Source organism: Chelonia mydas, chromosome 22, assembly GCF_015237465.2.
Source record: "Chelonia mydas isolate rCheMyd1 chromosome 22, rCheMyd1.pri.v2, whole genome shotgun sequence".
NCBI classification, from domain to species: domain Eukaryota; kingdom Metazoa; phylum Chordata; order Testudines; family Cheloniidae; genus Chelonia; species Chelonia mydas.
The window spans coordinates 9,062,967-9,082,905 of record NC_051262.2 but is presented as its reverse complement, the minus strand read 5'-3'; the positions used below and the strand labels follow the sequence as shown (position 1 = coordinate 9,082,905).

General features: G+C 49.2%; 1 protein-coding gene across 2 annotated transcripts in view; it reads left to right on the top strand.

The window, feature by feature from the left end:
* The first annotated feature begins 13,947 nt into the window (after positions 1-13,947).
* OPCML (opioid binding protein/cell adhesion molecule like) overlaps positions 13,948-19,939 on the top strand; it is a 702,725-nt gene continuing 696,733 nt past the window's right edge. Inside the window, exon 1 of one of the 2 annotated variants that reach the window (XM_007066975.4) lies at positions 13,948-14,260. In XM_007066975.4, coding sequence (XP_007067037.2) covers positions 14,200-14,260 — 61 coding nt within the window. In that variant the 5' untranslated portion in view covers positions 13,948-14,199. The remainder of the gene's footprint in view (positions 14,261-19,939) is intronic. The other variant, XM_043533935.1, reaches the window with a different exon arrangement.

The window sequence follows — 19,939 nt, the reverse complement described above, 5'->3', positions numbered from 1 at the left end:
TTTGGACTGAAACAATTTGATGAAATCGTGACGAATTTGCAAAATGTTTTGGTGTGGCTGAAAAATTGTTGGTCAAAAAATGTCGCTATAGTGCTAATCAACAGGTCTCTGGACTAGAAGAAAACTCAGGACAAACTAATCTCCATCACTCTGGTTGCCAGTAGTTATCCCAAAGACTTTTTGCCTGGAACATTTTGTGCTTTGGGATAAAAACTTGATTAAAGGGGTATATGATTTATTATGAGCAACTGCTTCAGAGCGAGGTCTTTATACTCCATGAAGTCAAAACTCAATCTCCACAGGTTCCGGCTTCGTTCTGTATTTTCATCTTTGTAGATACATCACAGGAAATATACATTTAAAGGGACAAAACGTGAGCTTCTTAACTTAGACAAACACCCATACCTTTCAATGATATTCTGCTACAGCAAAGAAATAACTAAGGATCTCAAGGTTTGGTTTCCTGAAGAGGTAGTGGGCCCCTCAGTTGCTTTAAAGGTTGCTTGCTTCTAACTGGGAGAGTCAGGGGCTCAAGACGTTGGTAAAGGGACAGTGCTTTCTGCCTCCAAGTTGCTGGTTCTACTCCAGCCTGTGTCAGCAGTGAGGGGAAATAGTTACCATGTTGTGGTTCCATGTGAAATGACTTGGTGGGTCTCAGTTCAGATCCCCATGAAGAAAACGTTGGCACAAAACTCTCCTCAAAACCTGGCACCTTATTGGCCCTCCTAGCAGAGAAGCCAGGGCTTGAATGGACCAGAGAGACTGAATTTGTCTCTCACTCATGGAAGTGGTCCCTCCCACAGGTTACGATGATCAATGTTGGCAGGAGACAGTGTGTCTTGCTGATGCATGTGCTTTGTGCTATCAGCCTAACATGCTGTCTGTCTACCCAGGTGTGTATTTGAAATATCTTTGAGAGACCCTCCCGGACAAATCATACCTTGCTGGCTGGGTCGGTGCTACCCATTTTATTTTAACATCCCTAGAGGCAGTGCAAGAATACTTGCACCCAAAAGGACCCTGAACTGGGGGAAAGTTTAGATCTGGGTCTGAGTTTTGCAGCTCGGTGTCCATGTCTAAACTCAACCTCTGCTGGAGCTGAAGTGTAAATCTTAGCATGGCAAACTTCCTTTCTCTTCCCTGACTCTGTCCCCTTTGCTGTCTGTACAATGTTCTCTCTACTTCTGTGTTTCACTTTAATCTAGAGCCCTCTGTTCTTCCTGAGCGACAGAGAACTGATGAGCAAAGCCTCCAGACTGGGAGGAAAATAAAAAAAGAAAGCTAGAAAAATGTTTTCTTTCTCCCTCAAAGAAATATGCAGCCAGTAAATGATGCCTGAATTATCCTTGAACTGTCTCCAACGTAAGGATCGGGACGCATCATTTCTGCCCTGCTTCTTTTTTTCCCTTCTCTCTGACACTCAGACATTTTGATCAAAGCTAAAGGAACAAGAGTCTCCTCTCTCACCCCATCACTGTGTTGATGCAAAATGGAAATTCTGCCATCAGTGACAGTGATAATATGTCCATCAGCTCAGATAGGGGGAGAACGGGGAAGTGGGGGGAAGAGTATGCTGAGGGAGGTTGATTTCTGCTCAGAGATAAAGTGTTTTGTATACAACAGTGAGGGATAATCACTGTGATCAAAGATTTGCATGAGGGTATCCAACATTTCATCATCTGCTGGAGTGGGAGGATCTTACTGTCGGCTGATGAGGTTGGGGGGACAAAACTGCTGTCAGCTTTCCCCCCAACCTCCTTCTCTTTTTTTCTCTCCCGGCTGCTCCTTTCAGTGAATGACTTTGGTCTACCCCTTCCCAGTGCGGATCTGAGTGTCACTGTGCGGTTTAGGCACAGTTGAACCAGTAAGTTCTCTGAGTGCTGGGGTGATTAGCAGGTGGACGGTCCCCAGACCTGGGTTCCAGGCCCTGCTCTGCCACTGACTTCTTTTGTGGCCTTAGGGCAAGTCACTTAGCCTCTCTGTGCATCAGTTGCCCATCAGTAAAAGGGGATAATAGCACTGCCTGCCCCTAGGGGTTGTGAGGGGCTCAGCTACTGTGGTCATGGAGGCCATGTAAGTACCTAAGATAGAGAGCTTGGGTTTGCTGAAGTATGGGGTGTGAGAGCGCCTCTCCCCCAGCCAGGTGTGTGAAACAGCACTAGATGCATAAATTGAGATGGCTTTGGCTTCAGCCGCACATGGGGGCTGCTGGTAGCTTTCAGACATTTAGGAAACACTATCTTAGATAGAACGTGGGAAGGAGCATGTGTGTGTGTATGTGTGTGTGTGTGTGTGTGAGAGAGAGAGAGAGAGAGAGAGTCTGGAGGCCTCTCTCTGCCAGGCACATGTAGTGCATATGAGCATGAGAGGTCACACAATGCACAGTCAACCTGTGGAACTCCTTGCCAGAGGATGTTATGAAGGCCAAGACCATAACAGGGTAAAAAAAAGAACTAGATAAATTCATGGAGGACAGGTCCATCAATGGCTAGTAGCCAGGATGGGCAGGAATGGTGTCCCTAGCCTCTGTTTGCCTGAAGCTGGGAATGGGCGATGGGGATGGATCACTTGATGATTACCTGTTCTGTTCATTCCCTCTGGGGCACCTGGCACTGGCCGCTGTCAGAAGACAGGATACTGGGCTAGATGAACCTTTGGTCTGACCCAGTAGGGCCATTCTTATGTTCTTATATGTGTGTGTGTGTGAAAGAGAATATACATCTGAGCCAGACTGTCAATGTGTGTGCCTGCATGGACATTACATGCCATCTGAGCATGAGCAGGAGACAAACCTTCCCTTCCCTGGAGCAGAGAGGTTGATCCGTCTGGACTCCTTTGTGTGCCTGTCATGGGCTGGCTGGACCTCTGAGGCAAGTGGGGCTCAGCCTGGCCTATGACTTAGCAGCTATCCCTCAGCCTCACTGGTGAGCTGGCGACATAAGGGCTAATGAGTGACCCACACTGGGCGGAATGGGGTGTGACGAGAAGCTGACCCTGTGGTGGTGAAGCAGGGAGAGCACTACTTCAATAGAGCTGGCTGCTCGGGAGAGGAGGGAAGATTCTGGAAGGAGGAACCAGGGGAGTTCCCCACGGGGAAGAACCTCAGGAAGTCAGGTTGGGGCATCCACAGGGAGCAGAACAGGGTCCTGTGAGGGAGCCCTGAGCTAGGGCTGGCAAGGATAAGGGGACAGAAGACCAGTCTGTGGTATTCGGATTCCCAGCAGTGAAAAGCCCGAGGAGCCAGTGCTCCGACCAGAGGGAGGAAAACTGAGAAGCCCAAGAAGGGCAAAGGATCTTTTGGGTGCATTAACTGGGACTTTGAGTACCCTGGAAGGGAAATGAATTGTGCGGGGGGCTGAGCCACAAGAGTCAGAGAGTTGGGAGGAGACATCAGCTGGAACTGGCCAGTGCAAGGTCAAGAAAGTAGCCAGGAACGGGGGGAGTGAGAGCGGTGAAGTCCCCTGCAACTCTGGGTCCAGACATGAGTGGACACCCTAGTGGTGAGGATGCGCCCTCAGAGCATCTCAACGTAAGCTGCCGAGTGTGGAGTATCCCATTCATTCCATGGGCCCCGAAGGTGGGAGTCTGGCAGGGCCCTGCTGACTGAGACACACCGGAGTGGGAAGGGATATGCTCATTAGCCATGGAAAGAGTCTGCCATAACAGCAGAAGGAACACGGACATGTTCCATGAACATGGACATGCAGGAGTAACAAGTGGGAAATGAATGAGCCCCTCCCCACAAGGGCATGTGTGGGTGTGCGACCTGGGGAATATCAGGGGCAGCTAGGGCAGGGGTGTACCCATGCGCGCATGTCTGATTACAAACCTGAGTTCATATGAATGTAAGTGCGAATGTTAGTGAATAGGAATTAGTGTATTGTGTGTTTGTAAACACCTACACAAAAGCATGCATATGCACACACCAATCGCGTGTGTATTTACATGTACATTCACACACTCATATATATATATATATAATATGAAAGAAAATATGGATGCATAGTCGCAAACACACCATACATACATCTGGGCCCCACTGTGTAGCAAAAAGTAACATCCTTTTTGTCATACCTGCATTACCTTTGGCCTTTCCTTCTGGACGCTGTCTCCATTATTCTCCTTGACTGGAACCAATGTGTTTTGCCAAGGCCACGGCTTTGGAGTGATATTGCGGAGTGCCGACCAGTTACCGTGCAGTGCTGGCAGTACAGAATGTTATTGTGTGGGCCCTGGGGAAGGAAGGGCCTCGCGGAGCTTCCAGTTGTTCAACATCCAACATCTCCACATGCCTTGTAGCTTGTAAGTTAGTTGTTTAACATACGTTCAGGGATTTCCTATCCCCAGCATTTTAGATGAGGCGCTGGGAGAAGTGAGCATGTGGGTCTGGAATAGGGTGACCAGATGTCCCTATTTTATAGGGACAGTCCCGATATTTGGGGCTTTTTCTTCTATAGGTGCCTATTACCCCTCCTCCCCACCCACCCTCTGTCCCGATTTTTCACACTTGCTGTCTGGTCACCCTAGTCTGGAATGTGCTTTCCTTTCTGCAGTCCCGGCCTCTTCCAGCAGCTGTTGAATCCATGGTTTCTGGGTGTGCACAGGACAACTTCAGAGGCCGCTGGTTTTAACACCAAGCTAGTAAAGAGTGGAATTAGTGTCTTGTCCATCTGACCCCATTCTGACATTGAACAAGAGGAACTAACTGCACTTAGCAGGACACCAGCTCCTGCCAACCCTAAATCAATAATAGGTGTGTCTAGCTTTTAGAGACTTAGATCCTTTCTTTTCATCTCTCTCCTTTTCTGCTATCAGCACGCGCTTTATTTTTTTTTTTCTCCTAGGAAACTTTCCCACTCTACCTTCCAACTGGACCTGGGCAGCATCCCCTCTGCCAAGACTGCAGCTCGAGTAGGAGATGATAAGGAATCTTTGCCTAGCTGGGTTCCTCAGCCCAATCTCCCTGCCTGTCCCCTAGTTATTAGCACTTACGCAGCCTTCTTTATCTTCAAAGTGCCGTACGAATATTCGTTAATCCTCCCCAAGCCCTGCGGTGGTAGGTGAGCAAGGACGGCTATCCCCATTTTACACACCTGCCAAGGTTTGTGCCTGTTTTGTGACCTCAGGGACAAAGGTGGTCTCCCCGATTGCTAGCCATGCGGTGCTGTTTTCTGTTCTGGAAGGGTAGGGGTTGCTTTATTTTCAATGCTCGGTCAGCTGGATTGTTCCTACCTCAGCTGCATGATTTCAGAGTCCCACGTGGACTGTATGCAGATTAACATGAAAAGAAGGGGAAAAAAATAAAGAACAAAACCAGGACTCTAATGCTCTTAAAGGCTTTCAATAGCTGCCACTTCAAGGGATGAACAATGCACCTTGGTGTATTTCCTCCCTCACTCCATCCCACTTCGTCCTTGTCCTCTTCAGCCATTCATACTGCTCGGTCTGATTGTTCTGAGTTTGCCTCCAGTATGGAGCCCTGAGATGTTCCACTGTCCCAGCCTTTCACAGTTCAGTTATTATCTTACTGCCTAGTAAGTGCTCCTTTAGCTGCTCCTTGCCAGGAGCCGTGGTGACGTCCGGTGGACATGATGCTGTGTGCAGTCTGTGTGGGCAGCACGTGTGGCCAGGGGTAACCTCAGGAGATCCAGAGCTCAAGGTCAGGTCAACACCAGGCCTTGCTGAACTATCTTAGGAAGAATCTAAACCAGATATCTCTGCCTTACTAGAATGGGTAGCTGAGGGATATGGTCCTTGGGCAGAAGAATCTGAGCTAAGTATCTGTACTCAGTTGGAATGGGCACTAGGGATCATACTGGGGTAGAAGATCCTGAAGTCTGCATTTATATGGACACACATCAGGGACAGACTGCAGCCCCTGGGTGGAAGAGAAGAAATGGGATTCTATTTCCATGCACGCATGGACAGGAGCCCACTCTAGGTAAGATGAGCATCTAAATCCAGTTGGAATAGGCTTTTTCGATGCCTTTCTCAGCATCCCTAGAGCAGAGAGGCAGAATCCCCGCCTTACTCAGTTACTGGAGTCAGAAGGAAGAGTGGAATTCTAAAAGCTCAACCTCCCGGCCTCTCACCTGTCCTCAAAGAGCTTGGGAAGAGAGCTGGGCAACATTTTATTGTACAAACCGTTTTTTCACCAAAAAATGCAGGTTTGGGTTAACTGAAACAATGTTAGAATTTGAGTAGCTTTGACAAATTGTTTCAGTCAAATAAAAATGTGGAAATGTTAAAATTGGTTCATTTTGGTACTTCCAAAACTAAACGTTTTGGCTTTTCATTTCATAAAGACCTTTTGTTTGGGGATTTCACTTGATTATTAATTTCTGCTCTCTTCAATCCGAACGAATTTTAAATCCCACCTGCAGCAAGGTCCATGAGCAAGAAACACCTCCCAGGGCAAGCCTCAGTGCCTCTCACAAATGGTCCTTGTGCCCTGGCTGCAGGATCTGAGGCAACGGGTCTCTGGAGGGTTCTGATAGCAGACAGCTAGCGAGTTACAGCTGCCTTTGCCTGTGCATTGTGCTTATCCCTTTGGTAAACGTGAGTTCAGAGAGTGAGATTTTTGTGTGTGTGTGCTTGCATGAAATGCAAATCAATAGATGTTGTATTCACATTCTAACAAGATGTCAAGGAGAAAAGGGTAGCCTTTCATTCAGAGAGAGACAGAGACACAAACACACACAGGGAGAAGAGAGAGACAGGGAAGAGGGGACAGAAAAAAGGGAGGGGGGAAGAGAGATGGAGAGGAGCACAGGAAGTGCGGGGAGGGAGTATAAGATATGCAGTGTGTCTCCAGGCTGCAGAGCGGCTCATCACAGGTCTGCTGGACCATGCGAGTTGTTATGACTTAAGACGTGCAAGGTGCTGCCCAAATGCAGAGACAGACACATGGCTTTTACCCAGAGGAGCCTCAAAAGCCAAAGCCCAGGTGTAGGGTTGGTCAGGAGGGGATGGAGAAGCTGAGCTACCAGGGGTGGGGCAATAGGCACACAGGGTTTACTTGCGATGCATTAGGTAGAAGGTCAGTGTGCCAAATTCCCCTTCCCTGTGACCCCTCTCCACCATTCAGCTCCTATGTCTTCCCACATTGCAGTCCTTGGCGGCCGTGCAACTCCGCTCCCCAATTACAGAGCCATGCACTCCCTAGATGAATGAAGGGGACCCATAATAGTTATTTCATGACTTGACTCATAGGCTTTGCAGGACACAGGAGAGACTGAATATCACTGACAATCTGGGAATTCAGGAAAACAATATGTCCTTAAGTTCTCCCTAGCTTGAAGCACATGGGGTTGCGGGGGTGGCCCGCATGATGGAAAACTGGAGAATACCTATGTTAGAGCCATGGACGGTGTCATAAATATAAAGGAAAGGGTAAACACCTTTAAATCCCTCCTGGCCAGAGGAAAAACCCTTTCACCTGTAAAGGATTACGAAGCTAAGATAACCTCACTGGCACCTGACCAAAATGACCAATGAGGAGACAAGATACTTTCAAAAGCTGGAGGGGGGGAAACAAAGGGTCTGGCTCTGTCTGTGTGATGCTTTTGCCGGGACCAGAGCAGGAATGCAGGTCAGAACTCCTGTAAAGAATTAGTAAGCAATCTAGTTAAATATGTGTTAGATTCTGTTTTGTTTAAATGGCTGATAAAATAAGTTGTGCTGAATGGAATGTATATTCCTGTTTTTGGGTCTTTTTGAAACTTAAGGTTTTGCCTGGAGGGATTCTCTATGTTTTGAATCTGATTACCCTGTAAGGTATTTACCATCCTGATTTTACAGAGGTGATCCTTTTACTTTTTCTTCTATTAAAATTCTTCTTTTAAGAACCTGATTGCTTTTTCATTGTTCTTAAGATCCAAGGGTTTGGGTCTGTGTTCACCGATGCAAATTGGTGAGGATTTTTATCAAGCCTTCCCCAGGAAAGGGGGTGTAGGGCTTGGGGGGATTTGGGGGGAAAGACGTTTACAAGTGGGCTCTTTCCCTGTTCTTTGTGTAACACTTTGGTGGTGGCAGTTTTGAACCTAAGCTGGTAAGAATAAGCTTAGGGGGTTTTTCATGCAGGTCCCCACATCTGTACCCTAGAGTTCAGAGTGGGGAAGGAACCTTGACAAACGGGCACTGAGAAATCAACATTAACAATCCACAGCATAACAAATGTGGGTGAGGAGGAGCACCACAGGGCAAAGCCAGGGCCGGATTAACTCCCCTGTGGGCCCGGGGCTATTAGATTTTGTGGGGCCCCTTGGGTTTGGAGTAGGTGAGTGGGCTTAGGGCTGAGGCACGGGGTTGGGGTGCAGGTGGGAGAGTGGGGTGCAGGCTCCGGCCGGGACACACTTACCTCGGGCAGCTCCTGGTCAGCGGCACAGCAGGGCTAAGGCGGGATACCTGCCTGCTCTGGCTCTGTGCTGCTCTGCTCCCCGCGGTGGCCGGCATGTCCGTCCCCTAGGCAGAAGGGTCAGGCTGCGCTGTGTGGTGCAGGCTGTCTGTGGCGGCAGGTGCCCCAGGCGCCACCCCCGCAGCTCCCACTGGCCGCGGTACCTGGCCAATGGGAGCTGCGGAGCTGGCGCTGGGGGCTGGGGCAGTGTGCAGAGATTCCCTGAATGCCCCTCTCCTAGGGGCCGCAACTCCAGGCCCTGGGGCGGGGGGGAGGGCGCCGAGGCTCAGGAACTGGTGAAAAAAATCAATGGGCCTCATTTGGCCTGCAGGTCCCCCCTTACTCCGAGGCCCTGGGCTGCAGCCCCTAAAGCCCCTGCATTAATCCAGCCCTGGGCAAAGCGGCTGGTGGGGTAGTGTCTTCCTGCTGGACCTACTCACACTATGCTAGTGTTGTGATAGGGTCCTGCTTAGATATGCTCATGAAACAACCTCCCAGCAGAGGGCATCAGTTGGACCAGACCTTCAGCCTGAAAGCATGGGCCTCTTCCACTTAACCTAAACTTATTACCTGGTAGCAGTTGTAGGCTGTTGTCCTCCATGTGGAGCGTCCATTACAGGGGGAAAGCATACTTAGCCAGCATGTTACATGTTCCCTATTTAGATCCCTAGTTCCTCCTTAACCATCTGATTTCACACCATTATTATTACTTCTTAGGCGCTACCACAATGCACATGCTATAAGCCGCAGTCATAGACCAGGACCCTATTGTGCTAGGTACTATACAAACACAGAACCATTCTATGATGCTAGGGGAGTGACACAAACTAGCAAAAGGATCAAGGCAAAGTCCTATTGCTTTGCATACAATCCACGCCCAGAACACCAAGTCTCTTATCTCTCTAAAGTGTCTGTTTTCTGTAGTCTTGTACCGATGTTAATGCTTTTTGGATGTCTTTTTTTTTCCTGTAATTTTTTGCTCTGAAAGAGGGATGGGGAGGTGGAATTTCTTTTTTCTCTGAAGGCTTAAGATAGTGTATTATTTACCCAAGTGACTAGACTGGTCCCACTAATAAATTTGCGTTGAGGCAGCTTGAAAAGAACACCCTAAAATGCACATCTAAAAATCATGTTTAAATGCACCCAGCATACCATAATGTTTTCTTTCGGAGCTGGTGCTGCCTGTCAAATTTAAGTATGCAGTCTGGAGTCTCTTTATTTAATGTCAAAAAACCCAAACAACCCCTTCCCCACATCTCCAAGAAAAGCTCTTCTGGTGAAATACATATTTATGTCTTTTCTTTTCCCCCCCTTTTTTGAAAACAACAATTGGAGCGCCTTGCATACTGTAATGGATTTAGCTTCTTAATTTCTCAAGAGCTAGATCACAGTTGTTGTTCCCATTTTACCGATTCAGAAACTGAAGCACAGGGAGATTTAAGGGACTTGCCTGAGGCCACACAGGAAGTCTTTTGCAGAGTCGGGAATAGATTTCTAGTTTAGGGCCGTAACCGTTTTGAAGCACATTCTAGTTCTGTCCTCTGCATGTGGATTAAGGCAGTGTGCAGAGGTGTGTATGGCTGTGTGCATTAGAAATGTATTAAAAATCCTTTAAAAAGTAGTTAACTGAGAAAAGAGAAAATTATTTTTATTAGATGATTAATACCTCCAGGGTTTTTTGGAGGGTGGGGGGGAGTTGGGAGGGCATAGGGTCTTTTGGAATCCATCATATAATTTTGTCCTTTACTTCCTTCTGAAAGACATTAACAAAGAAGGGCTGGAAGCACTGTTTATGATTAAGGTTGCCTGACATTTCCCATTACAAGACCCTGTTTTCAATTGCTTATAATTTTGCCATACTTTAACTGCTTGGCCTGAAGTTTTCTGTGGTGGGTGTTTGTGTCAGGCTGAATTTTTTGGGAAATTTTCAGGTGAGATGGTTCAACTGTTTCTGAGGCTATGGAAAACTGTTGTTTTGCCCACGTTTAAAAAAACATCTTGAGACCTTTCTCTTTGAAATGCTCTAGTGTCCCCATGCTTCAAAACAGGAGCTTGAAATTTGGTTGGAGGGGGTGGAGGGTGGCCTTTGCATCAGGGATGTGCCTTTACCATTCCCTTGAAAATCTGCCCAAATCTGCCCAAATTATAAGACTTTGAATTTGCAAAATTGCAGTTTGCACATGCTAGCATTTAGCAGATAAAACCACTGAAGATTCCACCATGCTTAAGTCTCTCATAGCTTCTTGTGGTGACCAGAGCATGTTCGCACTATTCACTGAGCGACTAAACACGCTCCAGCCCAGGGCCCAGCAGGACTTTCCCTGGAACAGCTGCTCCAGGTAGGGGCAGGGCACTAGAATGGAGAGCCAGGATCCTGTCTCTGATATGCTATCAGTGACACCCACCACCTCCTGCAGCTGGCACCCAGGCAGTGTGGAGGAAGACGCCATGTGATTCGAATGCAGAGGGGGCAGCAGCTGGACGTGGGGGAAGAGAAAGCCTGCTGAGACCAAGACTGGCTGGCAGTTGGACGTGGGGAGACTGGTTGGGCAAGAAGACTGTGAACCAGTAGGAAGGGCAGGTTGGTACTGATTCGGCAGGGAGGCTGAGACTGGAAGCCAGTGAGGGAAATGGGGGAGGCACTGAGATCAGATGAGAAGCTGGGGAGGGGAGACTTGGACTGAGTGGACAAGGAGCTGGGTTATGGGGGAGAGACAAATCAGATGAGGAACCAGGACTAGCTGGGCAAGCAGACTTTGGAGAAGGAGTTGGGGTGGAAGGATGGGAACTGGGGCAGGCTGGGCAAGGAGACTGGGACTGGGTGTGGCGAGGTGGAAAACTAGCGGGACTCCAGGGGCGTGAATAGCAGTGCACACCAAAGTGCTGTGCTGTGACTCACCTGTGTGGACGGTGTGGCTCGAACTAAAAGGTTCCTAATTTGCATTTCCATAGTCCTCTTCAAATGGGATGTCAGTAACATGAAGTAGGGACCTTTTAGTTTGTGCCTGGGAGCATCCACGTGTGACGTGACAGCACAATACTTTGATGCATCTGCTATTCACCCCCCCACACACACCCCTATCCAAACTGTGGGGCAATGTAGACATCCTGAGAGTTGGGAGAGACTGGGATTCAGACAGTGAGCCCAGAGCGGGAGAGTAGGCCTGGCTGGGCAAGGAGACTGGGACTGGAATGAGAAACCTGGGGAGTGGAGACTGGGTCTGAGAATGGGACTGGCACAAGGAGCCAGGGGCAGGGAAGAGACAGGACCACAACAAACAGCATGTGATCACGTAATTCAAAGCTGTATTGTAATGCATATGCACGGGGTGGCCAAATCGTTTCCCCTCATCTTTCCTATCTTTTTTTTCCTCCCACTTGTTTTACACCCACTTGTTGAATGTTGTTGCACAAACAACCTTACCTCTGGCACTTCCTAACATTGGAGTGCTTGGCCTTGCAATCTGAGTCATGTTCATTTTGTGGTGGTCTCCAGCCATTAGAGCAGGGCAGGGACTTAGAACCCAGGGTGGCAGAGTCTTATGTCTAGTTCCGAGGGAGAATATTGTCAAGCGTCTAGAACAGCAGAGCCCTGCAGTGCGACTGAGATCCCCTGCATCCTGCAGGACCCGCTTCTGTAATAGCAGGAGGAGGATTCAATAGTCCTGCACAGGGCTCTATAAAGCAGTGGACTGGGAGTGAGGTCTCCTGGGGTCTATTCCCAGCTCTGCCACCAACTCATTCTCTGACTTGGGGCAGTTCCCTTAACCCCTTAGTTCACTTCTCCATCTGTACAATGGGAATCCTAATGCTTATCCACCTCACAGCGAGTATTGTAAGGATTCATTCTCATGTTAGTACGGTGCTTTGCTATGGTGAAGTGTTATAGTGGTGGTGTTATGGGCTCCATTTGGGTCCTCCTTGCCCGATTCCTCAAACAGCCAGAGGGGGTGCATGGAGAGGAGACAGATATTCCTCCTCTCCACTAGCAGCCTGACCTCCTTCCTTAGCTCTATCTGCTGCAATCCCAGCCTTGCCAGCATGGTGCCTAACCTGGATCCATCCAGGACAGAACAATATTCTGCCATGTGAGAAATGAGCAACTTATCCATCCATCTTGTGTCTTCTCTATGTTGATAAAGCACTTGTATACGTGAGTTTGAACCTTGCCTATCTGTAGGAAGCAGGCAGCAGGGCAAGAATCTCAGCTGTCATATGTGGGGGAAGGGGTTGTTGCCTTTTTTCAAAGTGAGTTTAGTCTGGTGAAAGGTGAGGCATCGACAGCCCTGGAGACTGAAGTCTTCTGTTTGCCCATGGAAACAGTAATGCAAGATACTCTCTGTGCATTATTAATTGTTTGTATTACAATAGCAAACATCATTCTGGGATGTATTCGCAGGAGTATTGTAAGCGAGACACGAGAAGTAATTCTTCCGCTCCACTCTGCACTGATAAAGCCTCAGCTGGAGTATTGTGTCCAGTTCTTGGTGCCACATTTGGGGAAAGAGGTGGGCAAATTGGAGAAAGTCCAGAGAAAAGCAACAAAAAATTATTAAAGGTCTAGGAAACATGACCTATGAGGAAAGATTGAAAAAATTGGGTTTGTTCAGTCTGGAGAAGAGAAGACTGAGAGGGGAATGATAACAGATTTCAAGTACATAAAAGGTTGTTACAAGGAGAATGGATAGGAGAAGAAGCAATGGGCTTAAATTGCAGCAAGGGTGGTTTAGGTTGGACATTAGGAAAAACTTCCTAACTGTCAGGGTGGTTACGCACTGGAATAAAATCCCCAGGGAGGTTGTGGAATTTCCATCATTGGAGGTTTTTAAGAGCAGGTTAGACAAACACCTGTCAGGAATGGTCTAGATAATCCTGAGTGCAGGAGACTGGACTAGATGACCTTTCAAGGTCCCTTCCAGTCCTACGATTCTGTTTTTCTTTTAAAAGACGCCCAGGTGCTAAAATGGGGGGCTGCTCAATCCGCCTCCCTTGGCAGCTGGCAGAGCTGCTGGGTTATAAAGCTCTAGCTCTGGGGGCTCTCAGCATCCCGTGCCTGACTCTGAGAAGCCCCCAGGTGCGTGTACCTTGCAGTGGAAACCCTACCGCGATTGTAACGCTCGTGGCTGAAACGGAGGGTGAAGGGGAGCGAGGCGGACAGATGGGAGGCAACAGGCATGCTCTAGATTCTAACTCATTCAGCAGCTTTGGAATGGCTGCAACAAGTTATAATCCCCAAGCAATCTAATTTGATGAAGCACTCCCCAGCCCTTTTGCATGAAGGACAGCTCAGAGCCTTAACCGAGAACTAGCCCAGGGAGCGTCGGTGGCACCGTGCGCACCCCTTTCCCCTAGTGCGGTGCTCCTGGTAGCAGATCAGTCTCCCCTGCCCTGCCATTGTGCCAGTCCCACAGAGCCCCCTCCAGGACCCAGGGGCGCAAGTGGGAGGTGCACCCAGGGGGCAGCTGGCAGCAGTGAGCTCCACAGAGTGGAACCTCCAGAAGAAGCGGGTGATTGTGTGTCACTCAGGAGGCTCGAACCAATGAGTGCCTGGTAGGAGGTCTGCTCTCCCCACTGCACAGACTAGTGCTGGTGTTTCTTCTGCTAGTTGTGTGTATGTGCAGGGAAAAATCAGAGACACTGCCTGCCTGTTCCCATCTCTCTCTCTTTCTCTCTCTCTCTCTCCAGCTCACTAACTCACTCTCCCTCCCTCTGCAAACACTGGATTTAAACCTGCTCAGAATTCAGCACAGAGGAAACAGCGGAAGCAGCAAGCCAAGCAGCCTCCAGACTCCTGCAGCTCCAAGATGTACCATCCTGCCTGCTGGATCGTCTTCACAGCCACAACCGCCCTGCTCTTCATCCCAGGTACAGCCGGCAATTGTTTTTTTTTTCTCTCTCTGTCCGTCTAGGGGATGCATGGATCTTAGACCAGAGGGAGGGAGAACGAAACGGTATGTGCATCACACGCGCGCGCACACACACACACACACACACACAGGAGTTGCTCTGCAGCAGAGTGCTTTTAGCAGCCGCTGTGAGCTGGGTTCAAAGATCTATGCCCAGGCTGCTGCCTCCCAAATGAGTGCTGAGCTGGCACAGAGACCGGCTGCTGTCCGAACAGCGTGGGGAGAAGAGGCTCTTGCATGCGCAGGAATTAGCTGAATGGTATTTCCAGGCACAGTGATGCTCCGGAGAAGTCTCTCGGTAACACACACACACTTTCTCTCTCTCTCTCCCCCCTTATTACATGCCCAGTGAATGGGGGAGCCTTTTCCTTCAAAGTTCAGTGCCCTCCATCTCCATTTCATTCCCAAAGCACCTGCTTCCCCTCTCATATTTTGGGAGACTCAGCCCCCAATCCTGCATCGTCTTGTTTTCTCCTTCCCTCCTTGGGGCTCGCTTCCCCACGCTGACACCCATTGCCACTGTTCCCCGGTTTGGGCAATCAGTCTGCGGCAAGAGGCACGGATGCTGCAACCGTAGCAAGCTGAGCAGGTGTAGACTTCCCTAAAGCCTTAATGCAACACTGAGAATGACGGACTGTCCTCCTTGCGACACTCGCCGGGAGCTTAGCATCAGGGCTCAGGGTGTTGGATACGCCAGTTGTAATAGGGTTTATGGTAATTTGCCTCTGGAGAGCCACTCCGGGCTGAAACTTGACAGACGAGGTCTCAGCATGGGCACCGAAACACAATCCAGCATATGCCACCCCACTGGCCATATGGGAGGGATAACACTGACAAAGAAGGGCAGGGGAATGGTACAAGCGACAGAAGTTGATGATGGTTTGTGTTTTTAGGCTGAGATCTGCCCAGCTGCCTAAGAGATTTGGACACCCAGTTCCTGTTAAAATGAATGGGAATTGGATGTCCTAATCCCATCCTGGGTCTGTAATCCAAATGTCTCTCCTTGGTCATGGCTGTGATTTACATTGGCATGGGGAAGGCGGGGGGACAGGGTAGATCTCTGTGTTTAAATAGCTTGTCAGTGTGCAATTTTATTTTTTTCACAGGGGTTGTGTGGGTGGGTGGGCAGGGAGGCAGGCTGGGGAAGTGTTAGATCTCCTACACCAAAAAAATACCTCTTGGGGCAGAATCAGTGGGGCATGAGCTATGAGGCTAATGCCACATACTGCTGGACCGGCCACAGGTCAATCAGAATAGCAGCCCCAACTTCGAGAGAGAGCCCAACATCTGATACCTATTGACAGAAACCTCTGTGAAATTTGCTCCTGAGCAGAGGACATGTTGGTCACTTCTTAGTGGGTACTGCCGTCGGGGAGGCGTTCTGCTCAAAGATGAGTCACACACTGTTCCTAGCTTGGCCAGTTCAGAGCTGTTATGCAGGATTAGTTGCCACGATGTTTTAAAAATCTTTGCCCAAGCCTGTGCCAATGTCCTAGACCAGTGGTTCTCAAACGTTTGTTCTGGTGACCCCTTTCAGATAGCAAGCCTTGGCATGTGACCCCCCCGCCCCCCACTGATAAATTGAAAAACACCTTTTTATATATTTAACACCATTGTAAAGGCTGGTGGCAAAGCGGGGTTTGGGGTGACGGCTGACTGCTCGCGACCCCCCGTGTAATAACCTCGTGACCCCCTGAGGGGTCCCGACCCCCAGTTCGAGAAAAAGAGGTGCAACTGTAACTTTGCAAAGAGAGGCGCTTAGGAGCCTGGGTGGGGCAGCGCTCGGGGCGTGTGAACTTCAAAGCTCCTCCTCATTCAAGGGGGTTTTTCCTGGAAAACTTCTTGAACTCACGTTTTTCGAGTTTTTCGAGGGAAAGACAGGGCCCCTTTTTAGGAGTGAGGGTGGCTTGCATCTAAAAAGCTCTACTGAAGAATTGGCCACTTTTAGAGTCCCAGAGTTGAAGGCCATAAGGGGCCATCAGATCATATAGTTCAGTGGTTCTCAAACTTTCGTACTGGTGACCTCTCTCACACTGCAAGCCTATCAGTGTGACCCCCCCCCCCCCCATAAATTAAAACACATTTTAAAATATTTAACACTATTATAAATGCTGGAGGCGAAGCAGGGTTTGGGGGTGGAGGCTGACCGCTTGCAACCCCCCACCTAATAACCCTGCAAACCCCTGAGGGGTCACAACCCCCAGTTTGGGAACCCCTCATCTAGTCTGACTTGTGTATCGCAGGCCACCAGCACCATCCGGCACCTGTATGCTAAACCCGACGGTAATGAGACCCACAGGAGACGAGACTGTTATGTGCCACAGGCAGAGATGTGAAAGTGCCCCATTTAATTGCAAATGAATTGACATTTGACAAGTGTGGAATTGCTGCGGGTGAAATGTTGGTGGGAGGTTCTGGGAATTCTCAGTGGTGAGTTGCAGGGGTCTAGTAAAGGTGCCCACCAAAGCCAGGCAGAGCTGTGCCCTGCTGTACTTGGGAATTGCAGCTCTAATGCTGTGCAGTGCTCTGAGGGTCCTGGACCCCTGCTGTCCTGATGGATGGGTCTGATCCAACCTTCAGGCTGTGGCATCGCTATCTGTAATGAGGAGAGCCGAAAGCCTGGGGTCCAGTACTCCAAACTTGGTGCTGGTTCTGGAGCGGAACTTTGAAGCTCTAGCCTGTCGTTTGCATTCTGATGAGATGCCAGTCTGCTCTAACTCTGACTTTCCTGTGGTCTGAACCAGACTATAGGAATTTGCCATACTGAACCAATCACTGCTCCATCACATCCAGAAACCTGCCTCTGACATTAATCAACAATGACTGATACTTCAGAAGAAGTCAAATACCCTCTCTTTAATACACCTGGCTAGCCATGTAATGCTGTGCCCAGATGAAGAGTTTCCTTCCTGACCCCTGCAGTGATCAGTTAATGGCCTGAAGCATGACATTTGAAGATCTTTATTTACATAATTACAACTGATATCAATACTATCCAGCTTTTGTAAACCCAGCAACAGTATTTGGGTCACATTCTGATTTCAGCAACTCTGGAATAACTCAATTAACTTCCGTTGAGTCCCGCCAGCTGGAGCCCAGCATAGCTGAGATTAGAATCCAGCCTGCCGACCCCAGGCACCTGTTCCACAGTGTTGTTTAGGAGTGTCAATTATTTGGGGAGCCTGATCCCTCGTGCTTTATGCATGTGAAACTCCCACGGGATATTCAGAAGCAGGTCTCGAGCTTAAACTGCTTCCCCTCGAACTTTATGCTAATCCTGCAGGGTGCCTCGTGTGAGGTGTGAGAAGAGAACTTGCTCAGAAGGTGTAATTAGAGTGAAGGGAAACATCACAACTTGAAGGCTCCTGCAGAAAATAGCATTGCAAAGTTATTATTAGCCATAATGGCTTATTTGCAGGTTTTCTCTCTCTCTCACTCACTCATTCTCTCCCCTCTGTTCTTTTCTGTATCTTCTGTTTGGAAAGATGTGTTTCTCCCAGAGGGGCTCATGTCGTCTCGTTACCAATTTACTCTTGTGGAGTCTAAAGACACGAAAGGTTAATGCAATAATGAAACCTTGACCCCTCCGGTCACAAATAGCGCCTTACTCTGCAGCTTTTCATTTCTTGGTAAGACACGTTTCCATCTCGGAATAATGTCTAAGGCTAATGCTGTTGTCTCCTGGTGCCTTTAGAGAAGGGGGTCGGTGGCCATAAATTGCTTTCTGAGGCAGAATCTCTCTGATGGGAAGGACAATGAAGATTTTTAACGAGCCTGGAGCCGCAAGACAGGGAGGTGGTGGGTGGGAAACTTAATTGTGAAGCCAACAGCAAGTGCTTCAAACTGCAGGGGCATCTCTGGGCACTGAGTTATGATTTGGACTGGTGGGGGATGTTGTGGGTCAGATAAAGAAATTGGGGGTGGTTTGGGGGAGGAGGGGCGAGGTATCCTGAGTTACTCTGCATGGCCCATCGTGTGATGTGTGAGCTCCATCGGTGACCAAGACGCTCTATGCATGTGTTGCAGTTTCCATTGGCATTGATATTTGCTTTATTCACAGGGACACGTGTTCACTGCCCTTGCAGTTTGAGTTGTTCTCATGGAAGCTGGGTTAGTCACTTCTTTCCAGGCTGGGGTTTGAAGAGGAGTCCCTCTTATGGTCACCTATTGACCCTCAGGGTCAGAGGTCTTGTTAGAGGTTCAGGGCTGTGTCCCGATGGAGAGGAGTGTATCTCTCCTGAAGTCAGTAGAATTACTCTGAACTTACCCACTAGTGTAATTGTGAGTGGTGTTTCATGTACGCTGGTGTAAATCAGGAGCGACGCCACTAAAAGCAATGGCGCTACGCCGGTGTAAAACTGGAGTGAGACCAGAGTTAGGCCATTCTTTGTCAGTCTTTTGTAAAGACTACACTCAGGGACAGATCCTCATCTGGGGTAAATCTGTACAGCTCCACTGCATGCAATCCCAATAGCCAATCTGGGACAGGAGATCTTAGAGGTGGCTGAGGCAATGGCTACCCACTGCCGATAAAATCGGGCCACATGACAGTTTCATGCCTTGGCGTGGTTAGCCTGTAATGTCATTGCATAGCAAGGCGATGCCATCCCACATTATCACGGTGAGATGCTGCTCTGCCGCCGAGACACCTGGGAGACTCCCCTCCATTAGGCGTGTTAGAGCGTGGGATGGACCAGCGGAGCCTGGGTCTGTCCTGGGAATGAGGAGACAAGCTGAGACATGTCGAGCCTCCTCCTTCCTGACACAGAATCCAGGCAGAAGATCTGGAATCCAGCAGGGGCTCCGTACGGACAGGCTGAGTCGACCGCCAGCTGGAGTGCTGTGCACAAGTTGTTGCTGAAATAGCATGAGAATTCTGTGGTCTCTCCCCACCAGGCCACCCTGAGTTACTCTGCTTTGGCTCTGGGGCTGGGGGTAGTTTGGGAATGAAATGAGCCCGCTGGGCTAGACCAAGTGGGGAAACAGCAGCGGCTTTTTGAGAGGAGGAGACAGTTCTGTGTCCAGGAGGGCTGCTGAGCTGGGTGGGGTGAACAGAGCAATGACCGGGGGGGTGGAGGGGAATGCTGCAAATCTCGTCTTTGCCTGGGCTCCCACAGCCCAAAGGCCCAGCCCAACAAGGGAGCCCAACACAACAGCCCTATTCAAACTAGGTTCCTTATCTTCCATCTCCAACCTTAGTACTTCCATCTGTGGAGCGATGATACTTTGCCAGGGGAGTCACTGGACTGCTGGCCCCCAAGCTTCCCTGCAAAATGCCCCCTGAAACCCTAATGTCTGATCCTTGTAGGAAAGCCTGTCAGATGAGCACTGGCTCCCTTGGTTAATGAATGGCAGGGGGTGGAATAGAAGGGCCTCTGTGGTCCTGTATTTCCTGCTGCCAAAACATGGTGCCTTGGAACTGAGCAGCTATTACTTAGCTCTCATGGCTGGCTATAAATTTTCCTTTCCTGCTTGTGTCCCTGTTTTGCCCGCCAGCTCCTCATCTCTGCCCCATAATTCCCTCGCAAATACTCGGTACTGGAATGCTTTTAATCTCCAGAGTCTTCCTTGGGCAATTCATTCTGCCTCACGGCTCTTCCCTCTCCCACCTCTGAGGTAGGAAAGCGTCGTCTCCATT